General features: G+C 39.8%; 1 protein-coding gene across 1 annotated transcript; it reads left to right on the forward strand.

Moving 5' to 3' along the window:
* Positions 1-13347: 13347 nt before the first annotated feature.
* On the forward strand, positions 13348-18791 carry nr4a2a (nuclear receptor subfamily 4, group A, member 2a). Its single transcript, XM_026144526.1, has 8 exons — positions 13348-13556; positions 14038-14142; positions 14327-15198; positions 15650-15779; positions 15967-16130; positions 16508-16710; positions 16878-17056; positions 17184-18791. The coding sequence occupies exons 3-8, from the start codon at positions 14329-14331 to the stop codon at positions 17438-17440; spliced, it is 1803 nt and encodes a 600-aa protein (XP_026000311.1). The 5' UTR covers positions 13348-13556; positions 14038-14142; positions 14327-14328; the 3' UTR covers positions 17441-18791.
* Positions 18792-18995: the final 204 nt, after the last annotated feature.

An 18995-nucleotide genomic window follows, 5' to 3' on the forward strand; every position in this document is an offset into this window, starting at 1 on the left:
AAGGGTAACCGCTCCTCGGGAAAAGGAAGGGAATGCAAGGAATAGATGCACTGATGCCTTGAATATACAAAGAGTGCTGAGGAGCAAAAAAAAAATGGTTGTTTGAGAGTGTTCCTCTTGTGTAGTACATAATAGTTATTCCTGTCTTTTGAACATTTCATTAAGATTACTTTAATAGTTTTGTGTGCACAACTTCAGCAGGCTTCATTTTAAAAGAGAGCAGTGATCAGTGAAAACGGTCACGTCTCCTCCTAATAATCACATTTTTCAATATGTCAATATGACGGTAAACAAATCTTGACAGCGGCTGATCTTCCTTTCTAGAAGAAGATCCGTTGGCAGAATCCTTTTAATGAAGAGAGAAATCAAGTATCAAGATTTATGGATTAATCCCTCTTCAGCTCTAAAATACCAGAGATCTATATTCAGAGTCACAAGGTCACAAGTTTTGTAATTTAAATGAAAGGGTCTAAAAGGTGACAAATGAACAAAGCCCAGTTTCATTAGGAAGTGATTCTTATGTACATCTTTGAAGATTTATTGCTGGACAATCCCTTGGTTCAAAAGTAAAGAGAGAATAGAGATGATTAATCACTTTTAATGTTGGTGTCTCGGGTGACTTTCTTTCTATTTGTTATTGCCAAGGAAGTTCAAGTCCTCATTGTTGGCCAGGGAAAATGTTGCTACTTTGCAGGAATGAGCAGGGTCCTTTGTGCCCTGATTTATTTTACGTTTGAGCGACTTGAGGCTAGCTAGCTGGTGGGCTCTGCTTAATGCTACAGCATGCTGGAAGCCATTCCCTCACTACGGAAAATAAATAAATAAAATGAAGGGAAAAAGTAAAAAAAAGAAAAAAAAGACCCAACAACAACAGATTTAAAGGCCACATTTTAGAATGAATTACATACAAGAGTATGCACCCTGCCATGATGTATTAGGAAGACCATAGAATCCACTTCTTCATCTCTGTAGGGTGAATGTGACCATTATAGTATGTGGTTAGCAAACTTATGCCACTGGTGGTGTATGAGCACACGCATGCACACGCATGCACACACACAAGCGGCTAAGACTTGAGAGAGGTTTGGCACCGGTAGGCAGCGTCTGATCCTCGATGATTGCTGAGCCTTGTAGTGACCTTTGAACCCGTGATTCACAGCTCTCTGTTGTGGGGCCTGTCACAGATTGGCACTGGGTAAAGAAACAGGAGAATTAATACTACACTAAATGTCAGGAATTCAAGGATTAGTAAGATCACGGAACCAGGATTTATGAATGAGCGGCATAGCATGGGTATGATAACCCGGCACAGTGAAGATGATAACAATAATGATGATGATAATTATTATCATCAGCAATTAAAAGCCCAAATGGCCGAACGACAGAGGAGAGCTAAATGAGCATCAAAGCTCCCTGGAGGACAGGAGCCCACCCCCGCCCTCTTTCTTGTTCCCTCCCTCCCATCGTGCCCCTACTTCCGCTCGGCTCACACCACCAGTCGTTCCAGCCTCCTGGAGGTACAAAACTCAGTGGAGTGAGAGGAACTCTGCGGCTGGACAAAATGCTGCAAAATGACAGGGACAATAATGACAATGAATTTCATGTCTTCCAGTCATAGAGCCAGAGATGCTTGGCTGGGCTGACTTGTCCAATTAAATTGTTACAGGTACAGCAGGAGATAGAGTTATTATCCCAGATTCTTTTGTCAATTACTCCTTTAGCAGAAAGAAGAAGGGCAGAGTTGAGCAGACAACAAGAGAAAAATATTTCCGTAATATGGGAGAAAAAAAGTTTCAACACACACCAGAAATGTGAAAATTATTAGGCACGGTAATATAATATTTTAAATACTCGTGCTGCTGTTGACTAGTCGGATTTTTATGAAAAAAGCAAAGGTGAAGCACCGCTTTTAAATATTTGAAAAACTCTTGCTGCTGAATGGTTAGAGTTTACGATCCCTTGTCCATGTGATTTATGTGTATGAAGTAAAAAAAAAATCATTTCGTACTAAATTATATTTTTGCCAATACAACATTTTCTTAGGGTAAGGAATGTCTATTTGTTGAAACTATCTGGCAATGATGGCTTGAAAAATCCCGGGGAGATGAACCCAAGCAGTCAAAACCCAATCCCCATTGAAGAAGGTCAGGACAGAAAATGTCACTGCCATAATGTACCCAGTTGTTTATGGGAAAAGAGGTGGAAAAGACAGCTCGAGGAAAAATTAAATACATGTAAATGGTGTAATGTTTGTGATCAAAGAAAAAGAGTCTCTATGATAAACACTATGGCTAAATTAAATCGTATTAACATAACAATTATTATAAACAGTTATTAAGTAAATACTCTGATGCATTTCAGATTCTCTGCTTTCTAGAGGTAAAAGAAGAAAAACACACTGGTATAAAACTGAACAAATATAAATAGCTCATGTAAAATACCCCCCTCTCCCACTTACTTCTGCTAAATGAATAAGGTTGACAGATCACTGCTCAGATAGTGGCCATATTCCCTCAGAAGTATGTTGCCTTTTTGCAGTACATGGGAATCCACATATCCTCAAATGCTAAATGAAGTCTGACAGATAGCCTAGAGAAACAAAGTTGGGAGTTTGAAGCTACAAGGGAGACCTTGAGTGAATGGGACATGCTATGTACACCCTGGCTAACAATCAACATATGCTTTGTTTTTCTGATGCCAACACCAGGCACATATAGCCCGGAGATAGATGGATCCTGGGACTGGTAGGAACGCGATGGCTACTGGCTATTTTCTGCTTTTTTTTTTGGTTTGTTTTTTTTAAAAATGTTGTTTCTAATTTGTTTACGCTCACATAGACAGCAATTACACAGCTGTGTAAAACACAATATATTTAACTATATTACACACAAACGAATAAAAACATCCGCTGTATGCTGCACTACTTAAAATGAATGTTACTGCACAACATACAATTTAGCACCATGTATATATGTGTAAAATAATTTTTTTTTTTTTTACTGCTAATACAGAAAATCAGTTGTTATCAAAGTTGAATTCTTAAATGTGTTTTCTACAAACTTGTTTTTCTCATAAGACAAGAAAAAAAACTTTTTAAAGCACATAAAACAGGACAGACTTAGGGTTCTACAATTTGCAGTCAGATTGCTGCTATCAGCATCTCCAGCTGTGATAAGTGCTATAATTTTTAACATTACAAGTGAAAGTGATGCATACACTTTAACAGTGCATAGTAATGTGCACAGCACACTATATACTGCTCAAAGAAAGATTTCATGATTAGAGGCTTTGAGCAATAAACAGTGGCTCCCACAGCTTGTCTGTCTTGAGTCTGGTGGATTAAGAGAATCAGCACCTTGCAGCATTAGTGGAAAAAATAAAGCATTTCCATGGCTGATATGTGCCGAGGATGACTTGTTACTACATAGTCACATTCTTTTATCCCCTCTGTCTGCATTTTCCTCTAGGACAGCACTAAAAAAGACTTCATTTTATCATAGTCTTGAACTCTTTGACTGATGTTAGTTGGGCTAGGTATGGCTTTGTGCAAACGAGGGAGGTGTTCGGCGATGGTGACAGGCAGCATGATGAGTTAAGAAGGTGCCACGGCCCGGCAATGAAAGAGAAATCAGAAAATCTCCTATCCCCCTCTCAGTAATGAACCACACCTGTACACTGCTTTAAATACCAGAGAGAAGCTTTAAATGTCAGGTGCAATTAAAGCTTATGATTCAAGGCTGCACCAATCAAATCAAGGCCTCTGAGTTCAACCAAGTCTGAGAGAGAGCAAAGGCGAGATGGAGCAGAGATGCCATGGTCTACTCTTCCTTTACCTTACACTTCAATGAGCCTTCAAACCCAAAGGTGACTATAAAGTTTTCTTCCAATCGGCCGAACTTCTACATCTTTTCGACTCCACGGCTTTATTGAGGGAAAGGTTTACCGTCTTTGTTTTGATCAGTCTTGATCATGTTTGCTTAAAAATTAATTAATTGAATAGTTTCATCAAATTTTAATCATAACCTTAATTTAATGTAATTTATTTGGAAGAAGTAGATGAAACAACACATGGGCAAGTATTTCATCTGATGACATCAGTGATTTATGGCAGTTCACTGTTATCAGAAAAGTTATTCCTTTAACAAAATAATATCACCTTTTTTGGTGCACAGTCTTTTTGGAAAAACTGGATAAGATCATATGTTTTAAGGGTAAATATACAAGCTGAAGGTTCAAGCTACCGGCTCCCAAATACCGTTGCTTTAATTTGCCCTGTGTAGCACAGGCTGCATTTTACTGTTGAGCTGCTGACTAGGCAGCTGTGTTTCCTCCAATCACACTAATTGGCCTCTTCTGCTGCTCACCTCCAGCATCCTCATATGTTCATACAGATAACAAAATAAGGCTCCTAAAGAAAACACAGGCTTAGAATAATGAGATATCGCAAAGACTGAAACGTAACAGAAAATTGTGACATTTTACTTTGAACCTGGGTGACTCGTCTTAAACAACTTATAGCAAAAGAGGGTACATAAGCCTTGTTTCACCTATTACTGAGAGATAATTTCCCGAATTAATTTACAGTGTGATAGCAACAGAGGTCTGCTAAGTTGTAAGAATCCTTTAAAACAACTTCAGAAAATTCCAGGCAGGCAGTCATTCAAGGCAAACATGTCACTGCTTCCCGTGAATGAAAAATGAACATAGGGGGGTAAATAAAGCAATATGACCAGAGGGACCAGGAATTCTGCGGATAAGTGTCAGCTGCGGAGAAAAAATGAAGCATTTACCTGTTTGTAATCCAATTTCATGATGGCTTTCTGTAGATATCGGACTCCTCCGTGAATGAGCTTGGTGCTCCGGCTGCTAGTGCCTGATGAGAAATCGTCTCCCTGCACAGGGGCAGTTTTGAGATCTGACAATGGGAGCCAAGGAAACACATCAACATTTGGATACTTACTGTCCCAAATCTTTAGAATGGATCAAGATGCTATTCGCATATGCACAACTTTCCACTGTAATATTCATGACGAGAACAATATTGTGGGGCCATACATATTCCATTGGTTAAAAACAACAATCATTTCTACCACTATGACAGCATGAAGCACAAAGAGCAACCGCATATTCTGAGACCACATTTAAAAAGAACAAAACTTAAAAAAAAAAAAAGAAACCTAGAGAACATATGCATGTTTTTAAACACCGAAGGAAGTCATATGACTTTCATAGCATTTTTAACAGTGAAATCGCTCTTTGCTTTGCCCATTAGAAGCTTCTTTGCTGTCCCAGATGGTCGATAAATCCCAGTTTTGAAAAGAAGAAAGGAAGAATAACTGAGGATTAGAAGAAAGGGTTTGAAACCCCCCTCTTCACTGCCAATAGACAACCAGGGCAAATAAAGGGGCAAAACATATTTAAGAAGCCTCTCACCAGCAGCATAGATAATTGATTTGGTATGTAATGGTAACCACATGAGGATGCACGCCCTTACTGGAAGAGAACAAAAGAGTTTTCATTTCTTTTTTTGGTGACTGGACTAAAGCCCGTAGACATGTGAAGGGGAGAAATCCTTCCAGTTCAAACGTACTGCTGCTCTACACTTTCTAGCAGACATGTGAAACATCTTACAGAGGAAGCCCCAGAGAGGCAGCTTGGAAAGCAGCTCCACCACAATGGCAAGGAGGTTATGCAACATCAGGATGGAGAATACCCATTTGCAGTTGCAAACAGAGGCTGAACAAGACTCTGCCATGAAAAATCCTTTCGGAAAGCTCCTCACAGAAAATATTGTGCTGGTACTGTAAGAAAAAACTGGGATTTATTTGTTTTTATTACTTTTGCCTGTAAAACCCCGATACAGATCCCTGTACACGAGGGAAAATTGGATTTTTTTTTCTTTTTTTTACTAAAGAAGTTGGACCAGAAAATATTGGGAACCAGGATAAGGTGGGATTTTCCTGTTTTTTTTCTCAGTGTCAATAAATCCCAGATTTAAAAACAAACACACCTGTGCTGTTTACACCTCAATACTGTCTCTTAAAATTTACTTACAGGGGCAGGATGGTGTGCATGGGTTTAATTTAAAATTATCCCCAGTGTCCAAATGTATATGTCACCCAAATGAACTGTTTGACCTTTTGATGTGTTTTTAATACGGCTATGAGCCTTTGCAGGCTTTGCATAAACATATAGCACACCTATTTCAAGGCAGACTTGTGATAGAGATTATTATTATTATTAGGGGTAATCCTGCTTTTATGCATTTTTTAGGCTGGTTTATTGTAACACTAGAATTGCAGTCAGATCAATGATTGTAAAGATATTTAAAGGATTTTTAAAGCTTTTTCTTACAATAAGAAAAAAATGTAAAAGTATATAGCAGCACTTTTTACGGCATACAGAAACGTATGCAAATACATTCAGAATTTTAAAAAAGGGTAAATCAATCTGACTATGAGGTTGTAATGAGCAGTTAGGACCCCTTAAACAATCACTTGTTGGATTTTATCTCATCCCTCTGATTCCCCTGAGTCCTCTCGATGGGGTTCTTCTTCTATCTGTTCAGTCCCCCTTTTACCTGTTCAGCCACCTTCACATGCAACACTCAGGCCTATAGCATCCATGCAAAAGAAATCCAGCCATCCATTTCATTGTCATATGACTCCAGGGGACAGTACACATTAATAAATGTGTTTCATTATTATGCATATGTCTTTATATTCCTTGTGATGGATTTAGGAAAAAGAAGCCATGTATTTTCTGTGACAAAGCTGTCAGACACCATCAAACAATAAAAAACAATACATCACATGCTTATTTATATTCCACTCCCAATAACATTTCAAAATAGTGTCTTTCGAGATTAATCACAGAATCTGCATGTGGCGAGCAGACGGACAACGCTGAGACATGTTAACAAGTAAACGTGACTAATTGCAAGACTGATGATGATGATGATGATGATGATGATAGAGCTGGATTATCTAAAATAAGCAAAGCAGAAGAAGACAAATGGCATTCGCTCTCAAGTTCACTGCAACTGTGAGACACGTCCACATTATGGAGGCACCATCAACCATTTGTTAGAAATAATATGCAGCAGGTAATAGTGAACAGAATGGAAACTAACTTTTGCTTAGTCACCTGTTGTTAATGAACACGTTTAAGGTCTGTGCAACACCGAGTGAAATTAAGTTACAAGTACCGTCTTTAAATCCACGTTGAAATTTTATTCAACAAACGCAATCTGAAGCATCCTTTTTATACTAATAAGACTTTGTTAACAACACTACTCATTGCTTTGCAACACTGAATCTCACATGGTTTTTTTTCTCTATTCTGTCAGTGCAGTAGGGCCATAAAATGAAAACAAGCCGCCTCCTTGCACTGACAGCAGTTCCCATTACTGCTACCTCCTCCTGTAATGCCCAGATACAGCTCAGTTGGTGAGCAACAGAAAAAAAAGAAGAAAAATCAGCAACGAGCTTTGCGGTGTACAGTGGCCTAAGCAATCCATTGCTTAAACAAACTGCATACTGCAGGCGTTGTGTGGTAGGTAAATTGCACATGGAATTTATGGATTGGAACTTTTCTTAGGTTGCACAAACTCCAAAGTCTTAATAAAAGAAATGTGCAATGGTAGAAAGTAATTAAGTACATTTACACAATTACTGTGTTTAAAAAGAAATGTGAGGGACTTGTAATCTGCCTGCTTTAACAGGAGAAATGATATTTTTATTCCACTATGCAGACTTTACAGTCATAGTTTCTTATTACCTGTACATAAAACACTCCATAAACTTGTAAAATATAATACATAGTTAGTGTTAGCTCTTCAATATACTGGAAATCTCTCCTGGGGTCTGTCTCACCTTTTTCCCTATGACAGTTAGTATAGGCTCCAGAGCCCCTGAACTGGACAGGTAGATGGGTGGATAGTTAGTTCCCAAATATTTGACATAAAAAAAAAAACAGCATCTGAATGTCTTTGCAGGTTTTCCATCATCCAGGTTATAATAATTTATGTGCTCAAAAAGAAACCAACTGGACTTATTTATGAAATCAGAGTCTTCCTCTGTTCTCAAATGAGTCCCAGGTATTTAACCCACAGTGGGGTTGTCTTCTTGGTGAAAAATAGATGTCTCAATTATCTGTATATAGAAACTTAGCTTGCTACTTTTTTGTTACTCATAAGTGCTTGTTCAATACATAACTGTGTTCACTTTGAAAAACAAACAAAATATAATTTAAAAGAAAAACTATAGCTGATAGTTAATAATGACACACTAAAGTGGTCACAAACTTACACAGTGCAGCGGTGAGTGGTTTGATGATACGATGCCACATTTTCAGTGTTTCCCACATGTTGTGCATGTATCTGAGATGTTGTGCTGAGACTCAGGCAATTTAAAGAGGTAGAGTGCGCGGTTATGAGATTTAAATGCTAAATGCTTCGTGCACACTGAACTAAAAAATCTTCAAGCTCAACACCGCATTTCTTTTGTTCCTCAGGAATACATCCACCAAATGTGATGAACAGTCATGGAGAAATGCAGAGAGACTCATATACAGAGATACATTCGCTTAGTAGTAAGACTAAAAATATACATTGTACTTGTTAACTGATAATGGTACTTTTACTTTTTCTTCCACAGCGATCTGAATACTTCTTTATCACTCGATACATGACTAATGCAGCCTTTCCTGTTTGTGGAGAAACAGGTCTGCCTCCTCACAACACAGTTTGGACGGTTCATGGCAAACTGAACCCATGAGAGGAAAAATCCTCTCCTCCAGCTACTTAGAGGGGAAAGCCTTCCAGCTTATGCAAAGCTTTATCCAATTCCCTCATTATCCATTCTAGGACACTTTGGTGGGGCCGAAATGGAATCGCAGCAAATTCCAGTACACAAAGAAATCTGCCGCACTGTCTGGCCTATCGGAGGAGCGTGCCTGTGAAAACTGTAAAATCTAATCAAACCTCAAACGGATCGGATGGAATAAAAAATTGTTTGAAGCAGAGCGCATATGCTTATTAGTGATCTACAAAAATAAATGATCTGGGTTTGTTACTTTTAAGGCAAGAGTAATCAACGCTTTATATCAATGATCTTTTAAAAGTCCAATAGCCAGTGGCACTGACATGGTATATAGGAGTCTTTAAGGTCCACATTCATAACTATTAGAAAGAAATTCACTTTACAATATTTAGCGTCCTCTCAACCTTTCATAATTCAGATATATTAATAATCAAAGAAACTGACAAAGAAACTAATGGTTTGTCTGATTTTCACTGGGGCACAATCCAGCCAGCAATTGATTGTGAAACCAGGGACACCTGCAGCTTCGGAATACATTTTCACTTTCAGGAGGATTGAAAAAAAAGAAAAAAAAACCCAGCACCACGAGGAAATATTGCCCCACCACATGAATATGCAGGGAATTGATACCAGCAGTGTCATTACTAATGTTGCTGCCAATTACAGAGCATGTCATGACACTGTGATTCATGAATATTCATCGTTGACTGATATAGACAGCAGCAGTATGCAGAGGCTTCTATTCCCATTTTACTGTCTCATTGTGAATGGTGAACAGGTACCTCCATCATGCCATGGAGGAGCCTTCCAGCTGCAAGACAAGCTGTTCCATAAGGCATTGCTAGTTAACAGTGTGTTATATAAAGGTGTATAAAAGTGATGAAGTGCACCCTGGCTCTAAAGAGCAGGCATTAAAGCATATTAAGTAGACATTTAAGCTTGTAAAGTGGGAATCTAGAAATGGAAAGAAGACACTGAGCAAAGGGATGCCTTCAGGGTCTGGCTGTTCAATTCTCAGAAAGTTTGATACCTGCCAGTGCTTTGAGATGAAATGAGGTTTGTAGAAGCGACCGGGAGATTTTGCAAACTATCTAGGCTGCAGTTTAAGGAGAATGGCGCAACTTCTTTTCTAATTTAAATCCAATTTCACAAAAAAAGACAATGCAATTTAAAGATGGAGCGACGATTAGTTCTTTAAGAAGTGGAAGCCTCTTTCTCAGTTCCCACTTATTCTTAATTTGAGTAGCTTATGTGCTCAATACAATAATGAGAAAGTGGTGTTTCATGGAGTTTTCACAATTTTCTGCAACTTCACATGCTGCATAGTGTTAGAGGGAAACGGTGTTGTTATTCTGTAGGTTATTTCATAAACAAACATATGTCATATCTAATATGATTGCTAAGAAGCAAAAGAAATTCATCTTGTTAAATGGTAAATGTGGGACGACTTATGCCAAAGCAATAACCATCTACAACAAAAGTGTCATTTGCATGTTACAAACAGCTCAGGAAGTGTTGATTCTTAAGTAAAAAGAGCACAAAAAAGGTAAAAAAAAATGTTCAGTCTAATTAAGTTATTCCATGACCAAGAAAGTATTGAACAAAACTGCTGATATTGATGATAATTGTACCTATTGTCCCTATATTTTATTTTGCTGCTTAAATTAGAACACATAATCGTATTTGAGAGCTGACCTTGTTTTGCATGAAAAATCTTCTTCTGTTAAATCTTTTATTATAGCTGACCTGTAAATGTTGTGCAGTAAAACAGTACAGTGTTCTCCACTGCAGCTGGCAGTAAGAAATAAGTATGCATGTAAGTCAGAATTTTACTACAGTACTTTAGTAAATGCACTTTGTTTCCTTCCGCTTCACATAAATGCTTCACTTGTTAAACACTTGTAGAAGAGTAGCCTGTACTTTTCATTGTGCTAAAATGCCATGTACTTCTTTTGCAGGTATCTGAACACATATTTCACTACTGAAAATGACCACTTTTTTTAATCCTCTTTATTAACCAATCACAGCAGCAAAGCTGTAATGTATTATACTGAAATGCAAATGTTGTTAATAAAGCTCCTAAAATGTGTCAAATGGAGCTGCACAGTATCTGAGAAGACTGCACCACATGGTCAGTTTGGTCCATACCTGAAATCCATCTACTATATGTGAACATTACATCTCCAGAGAAGGGGAAAAGGAATAGACTATATCAAATCGCCCAAAAAAAAATAGTGAAGAATACTTGCTGGAGGTAAAGACGTTAATTTGAACCGACTTGTCAAAAGGAATTAAAACAAAAAAATTGACTCAGAAGTTTCTTTGCGCTGGGCCTGTTGCTAATAACAACCACACTCATGATGGAGACCAGCGAATCAAGTGGGGCTCACTGTTGGCATCCCTCCTCGCACTCAGGGTCGAATCCCCGGGGAGCTGGCAGACCCTGGTCTCACTGTAACTGAGACTCATATGGTATCCTTTGACCTTGAGATGACGAGAGTGTCTCTTCTACTAATAAAACGCATTTCCCACAGAGTTGTCGATTGCACCCGGGGAGAAATTAATAATGGGGGCTCCCACGGTGATAAAAGAGAGAGAGAGAGAGAGTCAAAGCTACACATTCTGGCATTTCTACAAACAAACCTAAACATATAATCTTCCGTATGATTACAACTAACCCGTTAGATTCACATCAGACTGCCAATTAACTGTGCACATAAATAGGAAGTTAATTACTCTTCGGTAAAACGGCCAATTAAACGCTAACCGAGCTTAATTTTAAATGGAAAATTGTTACCAGTCAATAAAAACCAAGCGGCGTCCTGTCATCAGCGTTTTAAGTCAAAATAGTTTTTGTGTTTTTTGTGGAGGTTGGTCACATATTCCACTTTATGTAAATATATTTACATGGCTGTAGGATAACTGTTGTTTAATGAGCCGAAATCATGATGACACAAGACTGGGTCAGTACAATGTGAAAAGCGCCATAATCTATGCAAGTCGAACAATATTTTACTTCCGGATATCCACAGTTCAGTGTGGGGAAACTGTAATTTACAAATCCCGTCTTATAGTCCACCTGAAAACGACTGGGCGTGACCACACAGTCTTAATGGGGTTAGGTTAATTAAAAGGTTAATTGTAAGAAACAGCAGCTTTGTGATGTATGGCTGGCGAACAATAGTGTCCTCTAGAGGTGAGTGTAACCATGATATACAGTTTTCTTTCCCCCACCCCTCTTCTTGCGCACTCTTATTGTGTGTGCTGTGAGTACGGGGCAGTACATAAAACAGCTTCAAGACTGATGGTTGTTCTGTGGTTCATGTAATAAAGCAGCAGTCCAACAGCAATAACATATGATGCTGCATGCGGCGAGATCCTGCTGTAGCGTGTGGAGCCACATCTCTGCGAATGCACTTTCTGCTCGCTCTCTTGGGCCTGGTTCCCAAGCCTGCGTACATCTAGAAAGATTTAGGCCAACTCGACTGGCTACAAGGTGTTGGTGTAAGATTAGGCGAAGATCAGTTATTCCATCGCTGCAGAACAATAAGGCCAGCAGATTATTTTGGCGACCGCGTCAACTTGAGAGTTTTCTGCGTCACTCTTATTCTGCGCGCTGCTATCACGTTTCCCTGTTTTGGGTCCCCCATGACAACTGGCTACAGGCCCGCTAATTATCCCCCCTTCCTCCTACAGAAGCGCTCTCTCTCTCGCGCGCACACACACACGCGCGCTACCAGCGCTATGAATAGGCAGCCCACCTCGCAGACCCCACCCCATCTGAGGTCTAAATTTGGAACACAATTGAAATAGCCTACAGAAATCCTGTCAGAAGATAACAAAGAATAATATTGACCCCTGCTTCATTAGGGCTATTTCATACAACTACAGTGAGTCTAGCATTGTGACGTTGTGACATAACTGTGCCTTATATGTGTCCCGGTGTACACTCATCTTAATTTCACATTCAAATACTGACAACCAGGCCATGCATAAACTCAGTGCTAGTAAGGAGACGTGTTTCCACTTAGGGGTGTGTGTACGTTTGTTTTAATGCCACAAAAATACACCGCACACTTGGCTACATATTGGCCTGCTGCAACCTTGGAGTGTACCTTCATTTCTTTTGGAGTAGTGCATGGTAGTAAATGAACTTTCCCCGATTGTAAATACTATTCCCGCATGCCAGAACAGTGAGGAAAACAACAGTGACAGCACCAGTCCATCGGAAACGTGCATCATTTACTTTAGAGATTTGTGGCAAATACATCGAAATCATATCACATAGACTCGTGTCAGCTTAAAACAAGCATGACGTAAGGCCTGTGCAAACACCAAGGTGTCTGAACTGAGTTTAGGTGGGTTTATCCTCCACTACATCTCTGCTAATGTCCATGTGGGAAGCAACACAGAACACATACCACAAGACAAACATACTCACCAGAAAAATTGGGGCTTGAGAAAGCTCCCGAGGAGATTGGTCCGCGTCGATGTCGACGCCGATGACGTTGCGCACTGAAACACGTGGGCCAGGGTATCTAGAGCTCACATAAACAAAGCCACATTGGCCAGACTGGATAGTCGAAGCTCGTGTCGCTGTTGGTGCGCGGACTCACTTCCCTGCTTGGCATTGCTTGTACCTACGCTCGTGATTTGGAGCTTTTACTAAAATTGATGAATACCACCTACATGCTTATCGCATGGACAGAAAGTCACGATCCTGATGTGAAAGAGGTAAGATTCATTCATTCTTTTCTTGCAACATAATCTCCGAATTCGCTCGTCCTGTCCGGCTTCTCCGAGGCATTGAAATCTTTTTTTTTAATCTAAGTCTTTTTTCTATCCTTAAATTGAAATTACACGCAATTAAGTTTGACTGAGACTATTCAGATGTGACTGTCATTTAATGCCACATTTCAGCTTTCTGCTTTTTAGACAAGTTTTTACTAGTGTCAAGTGCGCAAAGTTGGTCTGTTCACGTCGAACCAGCATCTTATTAACAAAAGAAAAGAAATACTTGTGGTTTGGTTTCTATAGCATGTTGTTCATATTCATTAGAACACTGGATAAAATGTTGTAACATGCTCTGCACGTTTGGAAACGGGGTATGGTTTGCGCACAAATAGACTTATGCTTAACCAATGTGTGATCTCTCCTTTTAGAGAGATTGTTTTATTGTATAATCTAGTAACTCCAAACCTTTGTGTTTTATTAGGGGAAGAACCAGAACAGAGTCGCATTCTTCTATCCCGACACCCACACAACAGCTCCTGACATTACCCATTTCAAGTGTCACCGGAAAACTGTCAGAAGACTTGAGGTAGGATGTGAAACATTTATGTGTTAAAGTTTTATTTTTACCTGAAATCCCACACTTGTTTAAATTAGTGTAGTTTTTGCTGTGGACATTTCATATAATTTTAAATTGATATATAAAACTTTCCCTCTCAGTTTAAACATTTATGTGAAAAATTCTAATTTGTTTGCACCCGTCTGGTTTTCAGCCATGCCCTGCGTTCAGGCTCAGTATGGATCATCACCTCAAGGAGCCAGTCCAGCTTCCCAGAGCTACAGCTACCACACCGCAGGAGAATACAGCTGCGACTTCTTAACACCCGAATTTGTTAAGTTTAGCATGGACTTGACCAACACTGAGATCACAGCTACTACTTCTCTACCAAGTTTCAGTACATTCATGGACAACTATAACACCAGTTACGACGTTAAACCGCCCTGTCTCTATCAGATGCCCCACTCCGGAGAGCAGTCCTCTATCAAAGTGGAGGACATTCAGATGCACAGTTACCATCAGCAGAGCCACCTGCCACCCCAGTCTGAGGAAATGATGGCTCACTCTGGGCCTATGTATTTCAAACCCTCCTCGCCTCACGCCCCAAGTACGCCAAACTTCCAGGTTCAGCCTAATCACATGTGGGAGGACCCTGGCTCCCTCCACAGTTTCCACCAGAACTATGTTGCGGCCACGTCTCATATGATAGACCAGCGCAAGAATCCGGTGTCAAGGCTTTCGCTCTTCTCGTTCAAACAGTCCCCGCCCGGTACTCCTGTTTCCAGCTGTCAGATGCGGTTCGACGGGCCGCTGCACGTGTCCATGAACCACGACAACCCGGGCGCACACCGCGGCCCGGACGGCCAGAGTTTTGCGGTGCCCAGCGCTATACGGAAACAGTCTGGCCTGGCCTTTCCTCACTCGCTGCAGCTCAGCCACGGGCACCAGCTGATGGACAGCCAAGTGCCATCGCCCCCGTCCCGAGGATCTCCGTCAAACGAAGGTCTGTGTGCGGTATGTGGGGACAACGCAGCCTGCCAACATTATGGAGTGAGAACCTGCGAGGGTTGCAAAGGATTTTTCAAGGTGGGCTGAAATGACAGCGACAATGAATGCGTGTTACTGTTTTTTACGTCAGCGAGACATTCTGTCATTATTATTCACAGCGCAGTGTGTTAAATGCTGCTCAGTTACTTAAAAACCAAATAAATCAAAGGCAACACAATAACACTAAACCCGACTTTAATACAAGTGTGAGTGCGCACACAAAAAAGAACCACATGGCAGTCATACTTGTCCACACAGACGTGACATCGAATGAAAAGAAATAATAACCAACACCACTAATGCGTATTTGCTGAGCTTCTCTTATTATTATTGGGTCATACAGCACAATTCAAAACATTAAATATGAATTATATTATATTGTTTTCATCCTTGCATTTCCCCTTCAAGTTGTGCGTCAGAATTGTGTAACCTTGGAAATGGGCCCGAAAGTTGACTGTGTGTTTTTTTTTTTCTCTCTCTCTCTTTTCAGCGCACCGTACAGAAAAATGCAAAATACGTGTGTTTAGCAAATAAAAACTGTCCTGTTGACAAACGCCGAAGAAACCGTTGCCAGTTCTGCCGTTTCCAGAAGTGCCTTGTCGTCGGAATGGTGAGAGAAGGTACGTTTGGGCTATGCATTCAATTATTTCTGTCCCGGTGGTTAATATTTTTCATCTGACACACTGGGAAACGTGCGTAATGCAGTACTGGGTTGTGAATTTATCCACTAATAGGTATTTACGCACACCAGCTGGAGTTTGTATATTGATGATTTATCTAAATCACATATCTTTATATATTTTGCAGTTGTCCGAACGGATAATCTAAAAGGTCGAAGAGGACGCCTACCATCCAAACCCAAAAGTCCCCAAGAGCCTTCCCCTCCCTCGCCGCCGGTCAGCCTCATAAGCGCACTTGTTAGGGCCCATGTGGACTCCAATCCCTCCATGTCCGCTTTGGACTACTCCAGAGTAAGTGACTCTAATAATCCCAGAAATAAAAAGTCACACACTCGCAGAACATTTGAAAAAAAAAAAAGAGTTAAATATTATTCAGAGAAAGCAGATAAAACGAGACTGGCGACCCCTTTAATTTAGTCCTGCATTAGGACTAAATTTATTACCCTGAAAGTTTTCTGTAATACATCGCTGAATTCCAAACTTTGCCAGCCTTTTAATGTGACACATTTTAAGTGAGCTGCACTGAGATGCAGAACTTAATAAAAAGGAGACATGAATTCAACGGTTAAAAAAAATCTTTCTCTCCTTCTTGGAAATGGGCATTTGCAATTTCACGGATTATATATTTTAAAGGACCTCATTAAGGCGCTGTTTAAATTAAATTCCAGTTCCAGGCTAACCCTGACTACCAAATGACTGGAGACAACACTCAGCATATCCAGCAGTTCTATGATCTCCTGACGGGCTCCATGGAGATCATCCGAGGCTGGGCGGAGAAGATCCCTGGCTTTTCTGATCTACCGAAGCAAGATCAAGATCTCCTCTTTGAATCCGCCTTCCTTGAACTTTTTGTCCTACGGCTGGCATACAGGTGAGACTGAGTAATTACTAAATAAAACAATTTAGGCTTTAGATAATCATCAGTCCCTCCTTCAAGCTTCATTGCTTTTGGCTTTATTAGCCGCCCAATAATTAGAAGGCTCTTGAATCCACATTTATTACCAAGCATAATTAATGACATTTTGTTAATAACTGCAGGTCCAACCCAGTGGAAGGAAAGCTTATTTTTTGTAATGGAGTGGTTTTACACAGACTACAGTGCGTCCGTGGATTTGGAGAGTGGGTAGACGCCATCGTGGAGTTTTCTTCCAACTTGCAGAGTATGAATATAGACATCTCAGCTTTTTCCTGCATCGCAGCACTGGCCATGGTAACAGGTGAGTAAAGGCGACGGTGCATTTATGAACACTGGATGGTTCACAACGCTTATGAAAAATGAGAGGGTTGACGTATCATAGATTATTTATCCGTGCCTGTTTTTTCTTTGTTAATTGTATTTTTCAGAGCGACACGGACTTAAGGAACCCAAGAGAGTCGAGGATCTCCAAAACAAGATCGTCAACTGCCTCAAAGATCAAGTGACATTCAATGGCGGCGGCTTGAATCGTCCCAACTACTTGTCAAAACTCTTAGGAAAGCTCCCAGAACTGCGCACACTCTGTACCCAAGGTCTGCAGCGTATCTTTTACCTAAAGCTAGAGGACCTAGTCCCTCCGCCAGCAATAATTGACAAACTTTTCCTCGACACCCTACCTTTCTGAGTCTGACTCAATGGCGAACCTCAAAGAACTTCCAAAAGACTATTTGTGTCAGACTTGACCGATTTTTAAAGTTGTTATTTCTGAATATTTGCAAGCTCCATATGCTAACAGAACAACCACATTATGAATATGAATTCGTGAAAAAGTAACACGAGGGAAAAAAAGACAAAGTCTAATGGCTGTGCGGGCCTTGATTTTTTTCCCCTTTTCTCTCTTTTGTTTGTGCCAAACAACTGAATTATCACTGGTTAATGCTCTCCGGTGGACAAACTGTCATCAAATTTAACTTGGTCTTGCAATCATTTACTGTTTGTTTAACCTCGGCTCTACTGATTCAGCATACTCAGATGTAATATATTCCATTTATATAGAAATATATAAACCCACGCACACACACTGTATATTATGATAGATTATGTGATGCCTCCAATGCATCGGTTTATAACATGTGTAAAAAGTTTGTTATAATGAAAATATTTAATTTTCTTTTCTCTTTTGACTCGTGCCTATGTGTTTCTGACAGGATCCCAAAAGCATCCAGAAAAGACAACGCATGATTTAGTTTCTTTTTTTTCCCCCTCCCACCCCTTTTCCTTTTTCTTTTATAGGCACTTGCTGAGGTGATGTCTATATATAATATATACCGGACACTATGTAGTCTGCTAGATTTGATACTGATTCGTAGTTATGGCACTCCTTTTATGTATGACGCATATGTGGAAAAATATTTCATCTGTATAGAAAATGAGGGACCCATGGTGTTTGTAAAACTGTCAGACATTCCTTGTTTGTATGTGCTGTAAGTATTGTTGCTGTTGAATATAAACGTTTCTATATATTTATTATTTCTATTGCCAAGAGCTACACTAAGCATGGTGCAATTTAAACGATTTCAAACCATCCAAGTTTCATGCTGAGCACGTTGTCTATGTTTTATGTCTTATAAGCGTCTAGCTAGTTATAATTTAACACGTTTTGGAACTGAAAAATCCCATCTTATATGAAGAGGTCCATGAGTGTGTGATATAGGCCTACATCTTTGGCATCATGGTGTACTTACAACTTCTGTGACGCATTTGGTGCCGAATTCAAAAAACTTTAGAGAGAAAGAAATATTTAATGTTTACAAATAAAACTTTTAAATCGATCCTTTGCTAAACACTTTCTCTGAAATTTATTCTTCAAATTCAGACTTTTCCAATCCCCAAGAGAGAGCGAGGCACACGAGAAATGATGCATTTTCTCATAACTTCTTCACTGAATTCTCAGTTTTGTGGAAGCTGTTGCGATCAGCGCTCAGGCTCGATTGCGCAAAAAAACCCAAACGTTTTTTATAAGGACACCACAATAATAATAATTTCTGTTATCATCCTGTTTAAAAAAAAACGTGACAGGATGCGATGAGATATTTAGTTCAAGCTAAGGGAGTAAGTCGTTGCATTAAAAGATGAAATATTCGTAAAGGCGGGCCCATTTTAATTGGATTTGGATTTTTAAATTTGACAAAAATATGAATCTTTACAGAAGCGCATATTAACGACTTCACAATTTTAAG

Source organism: Astatotilapia calliptera, chromosome 16 (genome assembly GCF_900246225.1).
Source record: "Astatotilapia calliptera chromosome 16, fAstCal1.2, whole genome shotgun sequence".
NCBI classification, from domain to species: domain Eukaryota; kingdom Metazoa; phylum Chordata; class Actinopteri; order Cichliformes; family Cichlidae; genus Astatotilapia; species Astatotilapia calliptera.

What these genes read in the sequence shown, in the direction of transcription:
- nr4a2a (XM_026144526.1), top strand. Translation starts at nt 14,329, where the DNA reads ATGCCCTGCGTTCAGGCTCAGTATGGATCATCACCTCAAGGAGCCAGT. An exon ending in GTTGCAAAGGATTTTTCAAG is followed by an intron (nt 15,199 to 15,649) that starts GTGGGCTGAAAT and finishes CTCTCTTTTCAG; the next exon opens with CGCACCGTACAGAAAAATGC. An exon ending in AGCACTGGCCATGGTAACAG is followed by an intron (nt 17,057 to 17,183) that starts GTGAGTAAAGGC and finishes TGTATTTTTCAG; the next exon opens with AGCGACACGGACTTAAGGAA.